Source organism: Patella vulgata, chromosome 9 (assembly GCF_932274485.2).
Source record: "Patella vulgata chromosome 9, xgPatVulg1.2, whole genome shotgun sequence".
Taxonomy (NCBI): domain Eukaryota; kingdom Metazoa; phylum Mollusca; class Gastropoda; family Patellidae; genus Patella; species Patella vulgata.
Genome location: NC_065887.2, coordinates 16,941,341 through 16,955,171, shown reverse-complemented (window position 1 = coordinate 16,955,171; position 13,831 = coordinate 16,941,341). Strand labels below are relative to the sequence as shown.

The 13,831-nt window shown below is 36.5% G+C and overlaps 1 protein-coding gene across 5 annotated transcripts in view; it reads left to right on the top strand.

Moving 5' to 3' along the window:
• The window catches only part of LOC126832031 (chitinase-3-like protein 2), a 41,363-nt gene extending 31,446 nt beyond the window's left edge, over positions 1-9,917 (top strand). For all 5 annotated transcript variants that reach the window (XM_050562721.2, XM_050562722.2, XM_050562718.2 and 2 more), the window contains exons 2-8: positions 2,882-2,944; positions 3,737-4,158; positions 5,098-5,222; positions 6,036-6,159; positions 7,650-7,835; positions 8,108-8,227; positions 9,035-9,917. In XM_050562721.2, coding sequence (XP_050418678.1) covers positions 2,893-2,944; positions 3,737-4,158; positions 5,098-5,222; positions 6,036-6,159; positions 7,650-7,835; positions 8,108-8,227; positions 9,035-9,313 — 1,308 coding nt within the window. In that variant the 5' untranslated portion in view covers positions 2,882-2,892 and the 3' untranslated portion in view covers positions 9,314-9,917. The remainder of the gene's footprint in view (positions 1-2,881; positions 2,945-3,736; positions 4,159-5,097; positions 5,223-6,035; positions 6,160-7,649; positions 7,836-8,107; positions 8,228-9,034) is intronic.
• Positions 9,918-13,831: the final 3,914 nt, after the last annotated feature.

Genomic DNA, 13,831 nt, shown 5'->3' with positions numbered 1-13,831 from the left:
AGAGAAACCCCCCAGGGTGTCATCTTGTCACTAAGGCCCGGCGGCCACATTGCCACAGGGCACGGCGACCTCATAATCCGTCACTACATTTGATATATATTTTACAATTCTACGGAATATAACAACTGCTGTTTATGACCGAGCGACATTTCGATTAGGAATTTCTAGTATTTATCATGTTACAACGAACATACGGTTACTTTTATTTGCTATGGACACGTTTAAAAGGGTATCATTAAAAAACAAAATGAGATACAAATTGGTTATGAGGTCTGAAACTGAATCTCTATGACACAGACTATATATCATCCACCAGAGAACTCAAGATTATTAACAATATCAAAGGTTCTGATGCCATGGATCATCTAGATTTTAATCGCGAACAAATTCTCTAGCCAGACGACTATAGCGATCCCTAAATTTGGGAAATGTAGGTCCATATAAATGGAAATGAAATGAAATGAAATGGGGTTTAACGTCCTACTGTTTTGCTCCTAAACTGGGCTAATGAATACGGGCATACGCCATACAGTGTGCTATTGAGGGAAATTTTGCCCGGGCAGCGGCGCTACGGCCTACTCTTATATCAAATTCCAACTGTCAAGGGATGTTTTACGTGCACGCCAATTTGTACACGGGACCTCGGTTTTTCGTCCCATCCGAACGACTAGACAGCTGTCCTTTTCAGGCCCTCCGTCCTGCATCACTGACAAGGGGAAACCACGCCGGAAAATCTGGATGAACTTTCTCGGCAAATGCAGGGATCGAACACCCGACCTCCAGGCTAGCGAGCCAGCGTCTTACCCACTTAGCCACGTGACCCCCCCCCTCCCATACAAATGGCCTCCTCTCTATAAATGAAATGAAAGCCTTTGACTTCGAGTGAAAATTGTTGGGTCTATTCATAATTTGATTTTGCTTTGGTGCAAAACCCCCATTTCATAAAAACACCATAAAACAAATCTCTTAAACCCCTTTTCGTCTGAGGAATTGCTTAGAGCAATATTTGATATACACAGTAATACCAATTTACACCAATTGACCTTGTCTAGGTCTTCAGACTGCATCAGATAGACAACAATTACCGTCTTTATCCACAGATCAGTGTCCTGGATACCTGGGGCTAACCCTGATTTTTATTATTATTGTAAATATGTAGTTATCTAATTTACTCCATACAACAAAAGGTCATAAATGGTTGTTCAAAATTTTATTATTAGAATTCATCAATTTATGAACCATACTCTCTCATGTGTTGACTAACTCAGGGTTTAGAAGGTGAGAATAAGTCTCAGTTTTATGGAATTAGGATAAAATTGTTTATGGATTCAGTGGAAATCTCAAAGTTCCTGTCAATCTTCATTTTTATGATCTGTCATACCATGGAGGCAGGATTAAGATTTCTCCTTCAGCAAATTGTTAAAGGAGTGTATTAATGTTAGCGCACAGGTAGGGTTATTTGTAAGCGAAGAATGCATTTATGGATAAAAGGAAAACCGTCACGATTCATATAGTTGTTGTAGCTGCGATGGCTCAGTGAGTAAGACGTTGACTCGCTAACCTGGGGTTCCTGTGGTCGATCCCGCTATTGACCGAGGATTTTCCTACGTGGTCCCCTCCTTGTCAGTGGTGCAGGACGCAGGGCCTGGCACGGGACGTCGTAGTCATTCGGATAGGGTGAAAAAACGAGGTCCCGTGTATACATCGGTGTACACATAATTGAACTCTTGACAGTTGAAATTCGAATAAGAATAGGCCGTAGCGCCGCTGTCGACGCAAAAATGTTAACTTATAGCACACTGAATGGCATCTCGATCGTTAGTGCTGTCGGTGCAGAACAATAGGACGTTAAACCCCATTTCATTTCATATAGTTACACCTTTTTTTTTTAGCTTCTTTCCACCCCGTGGTGTTAGCACCCTAAGGAGTTATCTGATATTCTTCTTCTAGTCATGCGGACCGTATGGTTGTCACCGGAATCAACCGTTCATGGTCACATCTCGACGGAGCTCAGGCGAAACCACAGGGTTTAAAACCAAACCCATTAGCCCAGTTGGTGCAGAAATTAGGATTTTAAACCCAATTCCACATCTTTTAAATGTCAATTAGATTAATATTGAACAAAGATGAATTACTGCAACAGAAGTGTGCGCTGAAATATGATAGCTTATCGCCCACAAAGCGCGATGTTGAATTGTACTACAGCCGACATAGGAAATGCGCTGAATTATCGTCAGATCGATGCAGCTAATACCGTGGAATCCGACACTAATACAAATGTGATTAAGAAAGAATATCGGATTAGCAATTAATAACGAGGGGGGGGGGGGGGGGTGGTGGATGGCCGAATGGTTAGCACGTGCGCGCAGTATCATAAGGTCTGTCATTGAGTCAACAGGCGTGGTTTCGATTTCCCGGTTGTACGTGACAAGGAGTAAGGTCGCCTGTCCAATCGCCCACTGCTAAAGACACCTACGCGAAAGCGAATTATTGAAATAAAATTGAACCATATGTTATTCCCTAAATGACGTTAAACTCTCTCTCTCTCTCTCTCTCTCTCTCTCTCTCTCTCATGGGGATTATTGGGCGACTATTGATCAACTAATACTGTTTGGGGAATATTTAAATCCAATTAGGTTTTGACAGAGACCAACCCCATCTCACATCCTGCAATTACCATCCCCATCACCACCTAACAACAACTACAAGGCAACAACAGCGCAACAACAAAAACAACAACAACAACAACAACAGCGACGACAACAACAGTTGTTGCATTACAACTGCACTATTGGAACCAGGATGTCAGTATAATGTTTTCTTGCCCCTTTGTGCTGCGTTACATTATAAAATATGTAAACATTGTTATTGTTTGTTACAGGTGACTAGAAGATGAACCCGCTATCATCAATTCTAACATGGATGTGTATCCTTCCAATTATAGGTAAGGTATATCAAGTATACTTTTTATAATTAGTTGGGATGTAGGCAGAGAAGGATTATCTGGATTTCCAAACTCATTTTTGCGGTTTGGCTTGGTACCAGATTTAACTTGGTACCGTATGTTTCTATTTGTATGACTAGCGACCTTATCCTTAGTTTTTTCTTTGCAAGTAAAATAGTAGACATATTATAAAATACAGTACTCAAAATCTATACGTAGACACAATAATATGTAAAACAAAAAATACACGATTAGATAAGAAACACTACGGAAGACCATTAGAGTCAATCAAATGAAACAAAAGTATTCGGATTGTCTTGTTACAAGATACAGTGTAGTTATTTTATATAACTACCTTGTTATTATTACAAGATAACTATCCTGTTATTATGACAAGTTTACTATCTTGTTATTACATTATTATTTTGAAAATATTTTTCAAAAACAGTAAAAATGTGCATCAAAATTAGCTGAAAATGTTGTGAAATGTAGTACTACACAATAGAATAAGGACACCGAGTAAGAAAAATTTTGTTAGAAACACCACAGACCAACAATTTTCGAAAATATTGCCAATCCGTCAATGTTACACAGGCGTTTCAGTCGAACACTCGATAGGAAAAAGTATTTTTCTAAAATGATTTGCTCCATGTAGGCCATGACTAGGATTTTTAATAAATTAAGTTAGTCTAGATAGATCCGTGCTAGGTTAGTCCAGGGTTATTGCGAATATGATATTATGCAAAATTATCTGTAAATCCCTTTAATGATAGTATTTGCTTTATTTTCCAGGAGCAGAATTTGTGAGTCTCTGTTATTTTACCAATTGGGCGAATAGTCGCCCTGTTGAGAAAGTTCGCTTTACTATTGAAGACATTAACCCATATCTGTGTTCACATCTAATCTATGCCTTCGCAGTCATTAAAACGGATCATACGCTAGGTGCTATGTCTAGCGGAGAGACAGAACGATATAAAAAATTCAACGACTTAAAACTGAAAAACGGAGAATTAAAAACATTGTTATCTGTTGGGGGACAGAATGCAAAATCTAAAACGTTTGCAGCTTTATCTTCTAAAGCCCAAAACATTGAACATTTTGCCAAGACAAGTGCTAAATTTTTAAGAGATAATGGATTCGATGGTATTGATGTTGATTGGGAATATCCGGGCGAGACAGAAAATACGAAACAACAATTTACAGCTTTACTAAGAGTAAGTACACCTTCTCTTTAACGCCCAGTTTATAATTAAAATCATTACGATAACTGAAATTAAATGGGGTCTTAACATCCTAGTTTTTGGCATCAACCGGGCTAATGAAGACTGCCAGTCTGATTGAAATACAGATCTATATTTCGTTTCGTTTTTTATACACTCGATGGCCTCCACTACATGAAGATCTGACCAGTTGTCGCGTCAGTGGTCATACGAGTGTTTTTTGACCCTATGAGGTCAGACTTGATAAACCAATCAGCGTTGATGTTTTCAATGGGACACCCACGCCAAGAACTCACCACAACAGACCGTTCCATTGGCTAATCCCTCAGATCAACCAGTTATATAACAACTCTTCCAGATCCTAGTGTAGTAAAGACAAGTAAAACGATATTTTGAACTACCTGTGTTATGATCATATTGGAAGACTGTCATACACGCCATGTAGTTTGCTATGAAATCAGTTTTGACAAGACTGCGGTGTATCCGCCTATTCTTTATCAAAGTCCAACTGCCAAGGGTTCTTTTACTCCTAAACAAACGAATACACTAGTGAACCTCGTTTTTGTCTGTATTATCCGAAAGACAAGAGTGTTTTAACTGTCAGGTCCCAAACTTTCTTTTCCAAAACCCTTCTCAGAAACGTAGGACTAAATTCCAATTCATTCATCTATACAAGAGATTGCGATCGGAACCACAACACCTGACCCTTTGACAGACCTGACAACCAGACCCTTATCTGTGTAGGACGTTTTTATTTGTCAAACAAAGAGATGATAGGATTCGTCAAGGCATTAATAAGGTTCCGCATAAAAGGAGCATAATTATTGATTATAGTTGAAAGTATTGAAAAGTAATAAGTAATACGTGTATGACTTTGGGACGTATATTGTTTATTGATATATAACCTTTTAAAGTTTTGTATATTCTTTGCAGGGTTTAAGAGAAGAGTTTGAAAGAGAAACTAAAGAATCTGGTAAACCAAGACTCATAATATCCATAGCAGCACCGGCTGGAAAAAAACGTATACATGACGGTTACGAAGTGGAACAAATATCTAAGTAATTTTCGTGTTTTAGCCCTTGGACATTGTTTTTCCATACTTCAGATTTTTGTCTGCTTCATGCAAGATATTTATGTTTGTATTTTCACTGTCGTGTGTGTATTTTCACTGTTCAGTACTAAACTATTTCACTGTCCAAGGATTTCATTTACCGTGTTGCCGTGTGGCGTGTGTCAAGTGTCTCTTTAAACATACCTTATGCAAGAGCTAAATCTGCCTATTGCAGGTCTTTGTTTAGGCCTGAAATGTTATCTAAATTAGTAATTAGACATTAGTTAACTTATCCAGACTATAATCAACTCTCGGTGTTTTGGCTTGCCTGCGATATTTACTGGATTGGAATCCGATCTGCTGCTCAACGCTCGTTGATCATTAAATAAAAAATGGATAATCGAGACTATGTTTTTTTTATCGTACCGACCTTAATGATGATCGAGACTAGGCCTAAAATTCAACGCCTAAATTCTCGGTTCAGAGTGGATCGATTTGACTGAAATTTTTAGCAAATTCCCTTTACATTATCTAGTTTTTTTTAACTATCATAGTGAGAACTGCCAGCTCTTTATCTAATCTCACATAATGTATCTTTAACTGAAACGTTTGATGCAACCAGAACGGCGCATGTGCATAAACGCGTAGGCGTTGCTATAATCCTTGAATAAAGCCCCCCCCCCCCCCCCAACCTCCCACCTTTCACTTGGTACTGTGAAGATAAATCAAATTATCTGTTTTCTAATTGTTCATTTTGTTTTTCGTGATTCTTTCTTTTTATATTATGTTTTATAATAAATTGCATTTTTGTATAAATCAGGTATGTGGATTATATAAATATTATGGCGTATGATTATTTTGGACCATGGAATAAAATTGCTGGATTTAATAGTCCACTCAATCCTAGAACATCAGATCCAAGATTTTCAGACCAGTTGAACCAGGTAGGCAAAATAAATCTTACAAAAACTAATTTAATTGATATTATAAGTTTATATAGCTTATATATGTTTATACATACATTCATGTAAAATGAATAATTTGAAAATTTCATTTAAATTACTCTATTGCGAACACGGATATTAACCATTGAAGGTTTGACAAGACGTGTGCAAAAATTTCAATCACCGTACTGGTTGTTCGAAGTTAAGGCTCGCTCCTCCATGTAATCTATTTAATATCGGAGAAAACCGACGCCATCGAGAGTTGATTATGGCCTGGATAAGTTAATTTAGAAAAAATGTATAATTAATAATTTAGAAAACATTTCAGGCCTAAAGAAAAACCTGCAAAATAGGCATATTTAGCTCTTGCATAATGTATGTTTAATTAGACATTAATTAACTTATCCAGAACATACTCAACTCTCGATGGCATCGCTAGCCTGGGATATTTACTGCATTAGGATCCGATCTGTTGCTCAACGCTCGTTCATGATTATATCACAAAATGAATAATCGAGACTATGTTTTTCTTTTATCGTACCGACTTTAGTAATGATGTTCGAGGCTAGACCCATAATTCAATCGCTAAATTCTCGGTTCAAAGTGGATCAATTTGACTGAAATTCTCAGCAAATTCCCTTTACTTTATATAGTTTTTAACTATTATAGTGAGAAGTACCAGCTCTGTATCTAATCTCCCATAATGTATCTTTAACACGTGGTATGATATTCCATATATGGATATAGAAGACATCTGAGCTCGAAATTCATTCGTAAACTGCTTACACACAAAAGTAGTTCAAAATTTATTTATATCGAATTCCAGCTGCCAAGAGATCATTTATGTGCACACCAACGTGTACACGTTACCTCGGTTTTTCGTCCCATCTGAACGACTAGACAGCTGTCCTTGTCAGGCCCTGCGTAAAGCACGACTGACAAGGGAAAAACACGCCGAAATGTTCTGATGAATTGTCTCGGCCAACACCAGGAGTGAACCCGCGACATTCAGACAAGCGAGCCAGCGTCTTACTCACTTAGCCACCGTAGCTCCCTTGTATGCTACTTACAGTTTGTGTATCTTGAGATTTCCATGGTGAACATCATACTGCCTTTGAACAAGAGGTAGTCATATGTTACTCCAACCGTTGATAGAAAACGATCAACTCCACGGAAATTTGGGAAAAGTTAGAGCTGGTCAAGGAGACGAGAATTAACATTAAAGGAGCTAAATCGCTAATATTTGGTACCTAGAAATTGACACAGATGGGTCGCAACACATATAATAATGTAATATTAATGTATATAAACTGATTTACATTCAATCGTTTCTGTTTTTAATCTAATTTCAAACCAGTTATGTTCGGCGAAAAACGCCAGAAAGTCTCAAGAACTAGATATGAGCCGCTCACAACGCTAGATTTGTGACAAATAACCCACAGCTCAATTATTATTCCTTTACAAAGAAATATTAAATGTCCATTTTTCAGAAATGGTCTGTTGGTGAATGGTTACGTAATAAAGCACATAAAGAAAAGATAGTAGTTGGTATGACTGGTGCTGGTGCTAGTTTTACATTAAATGATTCATCAGTATTTGATGTTGGTGCTACTGTTGATGGAGGGGGTACTACAGGTACTTTATATCTTATAGAAGGTCGACTTGTTTACCCCGAGGTAAGATCTTTAATTCCTTTTAATAACTTAAACCCTAACGATTTCCAATTACTTTTAAGGAAACGGTCAATAGTTATAAGATCGGTTAATCACCAGGAAGGCAACCAACAGTTTCCCAAGCTGCGTCACAGTTTTGACTTTGATAGATATTGATTCGATAAGTAAGCAACATATTTAGATAGAAAAAACTTTAAAAGTAGAATCATCCCCCCCCCCCCCCCCACACACACACACCGCCCGCCTCTCCTTTTTAATACAACCCTTTTTTATAGATCTGTGAGATGATAAAGCAAGGCGCTACTGTGAAATACGATGATGAACAGGAAGTACCCTATGCTTACAAGGGTAATCAATGGGTAGGATATGACGATACTAGGAGTATTCAAGCTAAGGTAAGATATCACCAATACATCGCTTTACTTTGGTCTAGGATCTCTAGTCAAGTTGATAATTGAAGGGTTAGAACAGGGACTATTAAGTTAGACCCCATACTTGAACGCTCGTGTGGAACTTATGCATTAGATCTGGATGTCAAACTTAAGAATTAGATCGAGTGCTTTTAATAAATGGTAGGTCGGACCCAGAACAACAACTCATGGGTTGGACCGCGTGTTCACGGCTAAGACAAGCATTAGACTCAAAACATTAACTTTTGAATTAGAATTAAAAACGCATAACAGAGTTAACCTGGGTCAGACTGGAACCCAAAGCTCGGTACAGGACTCGGGATTATACATGAAACTAACACTAACAGTTAGTTGGAAATGACATCTACTGCATTCCACTAATTTTCCAATTTGACCGGGGGATGCTGACAGACCACCCGTCATGGGATTCGCGCCCTCGACGCTCGCAGATGGTCACTGAAATTTCTGGATCAGCCTATTGAATATTTGTTCTGGCTAGCGAGGATATAATTTCGGTTGTCTTTTTTCATCTCCAGTATCTACTACAGTGACGGTTGACTAATGTAGGCTCACAAGTTCTATAATAGATCAGGCGAGCAGAACAGTAGGATGTTAAACCCCATTTCATTATTTCATTTCATTTCTAATAGATTTGGTGCCGTCCTTGCAAAAAATGAAGATTCTATAGGGATAGCATGTGCTTACCTGATAATACTTCACTATTGGTTTATTAACATATTTTAAAATTTTCCCACTTACGCGCAGTATTTGCATTATCACCTTAAATTACAGGTGAAATGGATGTTGGCTGAAGGGTATGCAGGAGCCATGTTTTGGTCAATGGATTTCGATGATTTTGCTGGCAACCATTGTGGAAAGGGCAAATTCCCATTACTTACAGCCATGCACAACGAGATCATAAAAGCTACCAAACCAAATGTACCTACTGTCACACCTGATGCAGTCTTATATCATAAACCTGGTGGAGATGCCTCTCAACTTGTGATTTGTCGTTTTGTTTTATGTATAGCATCGTTTATAGCGACAGTGTATATTGTTTGGGCTCATTAACGGGTAATTGTTCATAGACTGTCAAGTTTGAAATACCGTTTTTCCTCAAAAATTTTTTTATGGTATATTCGACATTATGTTCTTATCAACGCGAACAGTTCTTCCATAGCTTCGATTATACGTATTCAATTAGGATTGAACCAATTTTGTATATAGTGAAAATGAGGCGTATTTGATTGCGGCGAATACGAAACTCCGAACCTGCTTTGGGTGCCGATTATCAAATTCAAATACGGTGGCTAACAACATATGTGTAGTTGTCTCCTGGTTAAATATATGTCGATCCACAAATGTGTTTGTGACTCGTGACTCCAAAAAAGGAATCAAATTTCCCATTCAATGCAATCAATCCCACAGTAAGGGGACTGGGTGGACATTCGACGAATTTCTTACATGGAATAAATGATTTAAATGGATATTAACTGAATAAAATACTGAATATTATTAAATACCCCAAAACACAAGGCTGTTTGTTACTTAAAGAATATTAAATTTATATGTTAATGTTAAAAATGGTCACTTTAGGACACCAATATTTTTATTCGTTTGTTTCTTGGTGGTTGATAAAGACATACCTATACAAACGGGCGATTTTCATGAAACAGTTGCAAAATAACTTCAGTATTTTATTCAGTGCAATATCCCCAGTGATAAAATACCAAATACGGGGCAAGGGCCGGGATTAATTGTTATATTATTATTATTATTATTATTATTTTGTTGTTATGTATTATATGTTTGCTGTTCTGTGTTCTGGAGGATTATGGTGGCTGATAATGAGGGCGTTGCTTTTTATTGGGGCCTGCATTAAATTGATTAAGATATTACAGATGAATAAAAAAAAACCACGTAGAATGTTGGTACTGTGTATAGTAGTTTTTCCTCTGAAAAGGCGATTCTTAAGCTTTATTACACCCGAACATTACGACAACTAAAACAAATAGTCTGTTTAATTTGAAATCTTCAGTATACTCAGATGGTTTAATAACTTTAAATGCAATTCGCCATTTTAATTATTTCTGATGAAAATACTATTAGTCATCAGGTTAAGATTTGTGTCAATTCATATTGGTGACAAAAAGTATTTCTCTTAGGTGGAAAAACGAATACGAGTGTATGAACTTTTCATTTTTTTACTCCTAGCTCTAGAAATCTAGAACACGCCAATTTAACAAAGGGGGATAACTCTAATTTTTAAAGGTTGAATTGTACGGGTGCTAAATTGAATGTCATACAAAAGAGTAATACTTATTAAGAAATTGTATTGTTAATAATTAATAATGAGCTGAATTAGAAAATAATTTTATTTCGTAAAATAAAACATTGTTGGGTTTGTTTTACCTCTAAAGGCCAGCGCACAACAAGGGTTATTTGCTCACCTTTTCCATCAACAAAACAACATATTCATTTCTACTCTAAAGTAGCTAAGTCTTTAACTCAATATCATCAAAGATCCTCGACATTGAAAACACGAATTATTTGTCAATTCAAATCAACATTGGTATTGTGATCTTACAGGGAAAAGTTGGGCTTCTGATATCCAATATTCAAGACAAAATAAACATTTTATCATTGGTACACGAATCGTGTACCATAATGCGTTTCAGCGCCATTTGGAACAAGGGACTCAAAGAACAGGGCTAGACATATTCCACAAGTCATGTCAAATGGTGACGCTATATTCTTATCTGGAGAGCATGCGCAATAAATACCATCGGTGTAGACTGAAAAAAAACAGCCGCTAAAGATTGCGATTCACATAAGACTTCTGGCGTATTTCGCCGAACATAACTGATTAGAAATTGCAGTAAAAACAGAAACGAATGAATGTAAATCAGTTTATATACATTCATATTACATTATTATATGCGTTGCGACCCATTTTTGTCAATTTCTAGGTCCCAAATATTAGCGATTTAGCCCCTTCACCGTTGTATTGTTGGAGATGGTCTGTATGAAATTAGTACCTTCGCCGTTACGTGTTGATGTTCATTTAAAAGTTCATACTAAACCAAACTTAAGAGCGCGCATTTAGCTTGTCGGCGATGAAGTGTCGATCAATGCTATCTATATACACCTTTGAAATAATTCTCAAGCTCTTGTGCGACCATCTCGGACCATCGCTATATCTAATATTACGGCCACTCCTTTTTGTCTTGTTTTAGATTCAGCAGCTGGTCTAAAATTGGGCTTCACGGTATATGTAAACCGTAATCTTATCATGTTGTGTAAATAAACACAAAAACTCTGGAAACCGTTATGCTACTAACCTATGTTTAACCATCCGTTCTAAAATTATTACCGCCTAGAAGGAGATAATAATAACGAAATAAATCGCCCGGTAAGGAGGTAAACGGCTACCCGTTTTTCCCGTTCGGAAAATTTATGACTTCCATCATATGGACATAAAGGCACACTTTCCAGAATATCGGTTATCCATTATGTCTTGAAATATTTTTTTCTTTTGTCCCTGTCCCTGGATATAAAGCATCCTTGTGCGTGGTGGACGTATGTTTCTTTAGGGTGCGGGTTGGGGTCTTGTAAATTGACTCTGTAAGAAATAATTTTGTCAAAAAACAGAAAAATTCTGGCAGCAGATTTACCAGATTTTTTTTTCTGTAATTTTTATTCTGTTTGTTAAGTCACAATAGCATGTTTCTGTAAAATTATAGGAAAAAAATCTGGTAAATCTGCTGTCAGAAGATTTTCTGTTTTTTAACATAATTATTTTGATTAAATATAAACAAAATCATCTGTAAAAAATAATTTATTTTCTGTAAATGTAATTTTTAGTCATGAATTTACAAAAACATTAAAACAGCGCAAGAAATTGTACATGGCTTCAAATTTTGTGATTTCTGGAGGCTATGTTTATTACTTTCTACCGTATCTTCTTCCATTTGCAATTTTGTTAGCTTCAATAAAAACCTGAAACAAAACGATGAAGCACATACAAAAACATGAAATTAAAAGGTGCTAACTTTCCTGCATATGTCATGGAGTATGGTATCCTATCGGCGACATCTTGCCAAGGCAGCGGAGATATCTGTTTAGGGCTTACGGTTCTTTAAAATGTACAGTCAATAGCACACAGGGCCCCTGTTGTTAGTCCAAAATGAACAGATTCCAACTTGCATCACTGGCAAGGGAGGACAAGTTGCAAAACAGGGTAGCTTTCGTGGCTAATGGTAAATAAGCCAGCATCATATTATAGTAGCGTGAATTTTGACTCAATAGTAAATGTTTAATACGTCGTGCTAATCCGCACAGTATTACTTAATTCAGTAAATTATATTTTTATGGATCTTAATCCACCTTAACTTGCTACACACGTGTCTTGGGAGATCAACTTAGATCACATACCTAAGGACAGACCTTATTTAACTGTATTTAGATATTTGGAGACATAAGTTGATGTCAATTCCAATATCCACATTGGAGCTTATTTACTATTAAGCATTGGACCAATAATTGTTATATTAATTGTCTGTTGTGATATTTGTTGATTACTGTTTACCAAAGAATATAGAGAACTATTAACAACCATCAACAGTCTTGTCTTCATTTCATCAACAACAAAGATTCCAGAAAATACACAAGAATTGCACTTGTACAAATGGTGGAGATAGGTGATTAATGAAATATATAAGACAATATGAAGTAGATATAAATGGTGGGTAATTAAGGTGGATTAAGATCCATAAAAATATAATTTACTGAATTAAGTAATACTGTGCGGATTAGCACGACGTATTAAACATTTACTAATGAGTCCAAATTCACCCTACTATAATATTCACTGACCCATCGCGTCTCATACACATTGATATTATTTATATGGTCGATTTCATATATTTCTACAAGATGAAAAAAACGGCAAACAGAATAGACAGTACCGAGACTGTGTCTTTAAATCCAATAACATACTCAGTATCTACCTATGCTGTAGATTTGCCTTCACACCTGTATATATTATTAGGAAGACTTACCTTCAGATATTATTGTTGATTTGCTTCTGTTATTTATTTTCTTTGCATTGTCAGCAACGCCATAATTAAAGTATACGACGCGCATGCGTTAACTAAATCCACCATAACTTTGTGAAGAATCAGAACAGTGCCGTTAATATACAAGTTATTCTGGAATATTACAGGTCTTTTGATTAATAATACAATTTACATTGTTAATAAACAGTTTCTGTCAGTTAATATACTGAAAAATATGTAAAAATACAGACGCTTCTGTCCAAATACAGAAATGCAACTAAAACAACAGATTTTATGGTAAAAATACGGATTATTTATCTAAAATCACAGATATTTCTGTGATAATACGGATAATTTCCTTCAAATAACAAAAAGTAGGGATTTAAAAAACAGATATTTTTTACAGTGTATAGCAAAAGCCCCGTGTTGATCTTTATGTCCCCATGGAGTGTATAAATTTACCTCCTTATGGGCCGATTTATTTCGTTATTATCATCCCCTTCTAGGCTCTAATAACATTGTAGCCCGATTC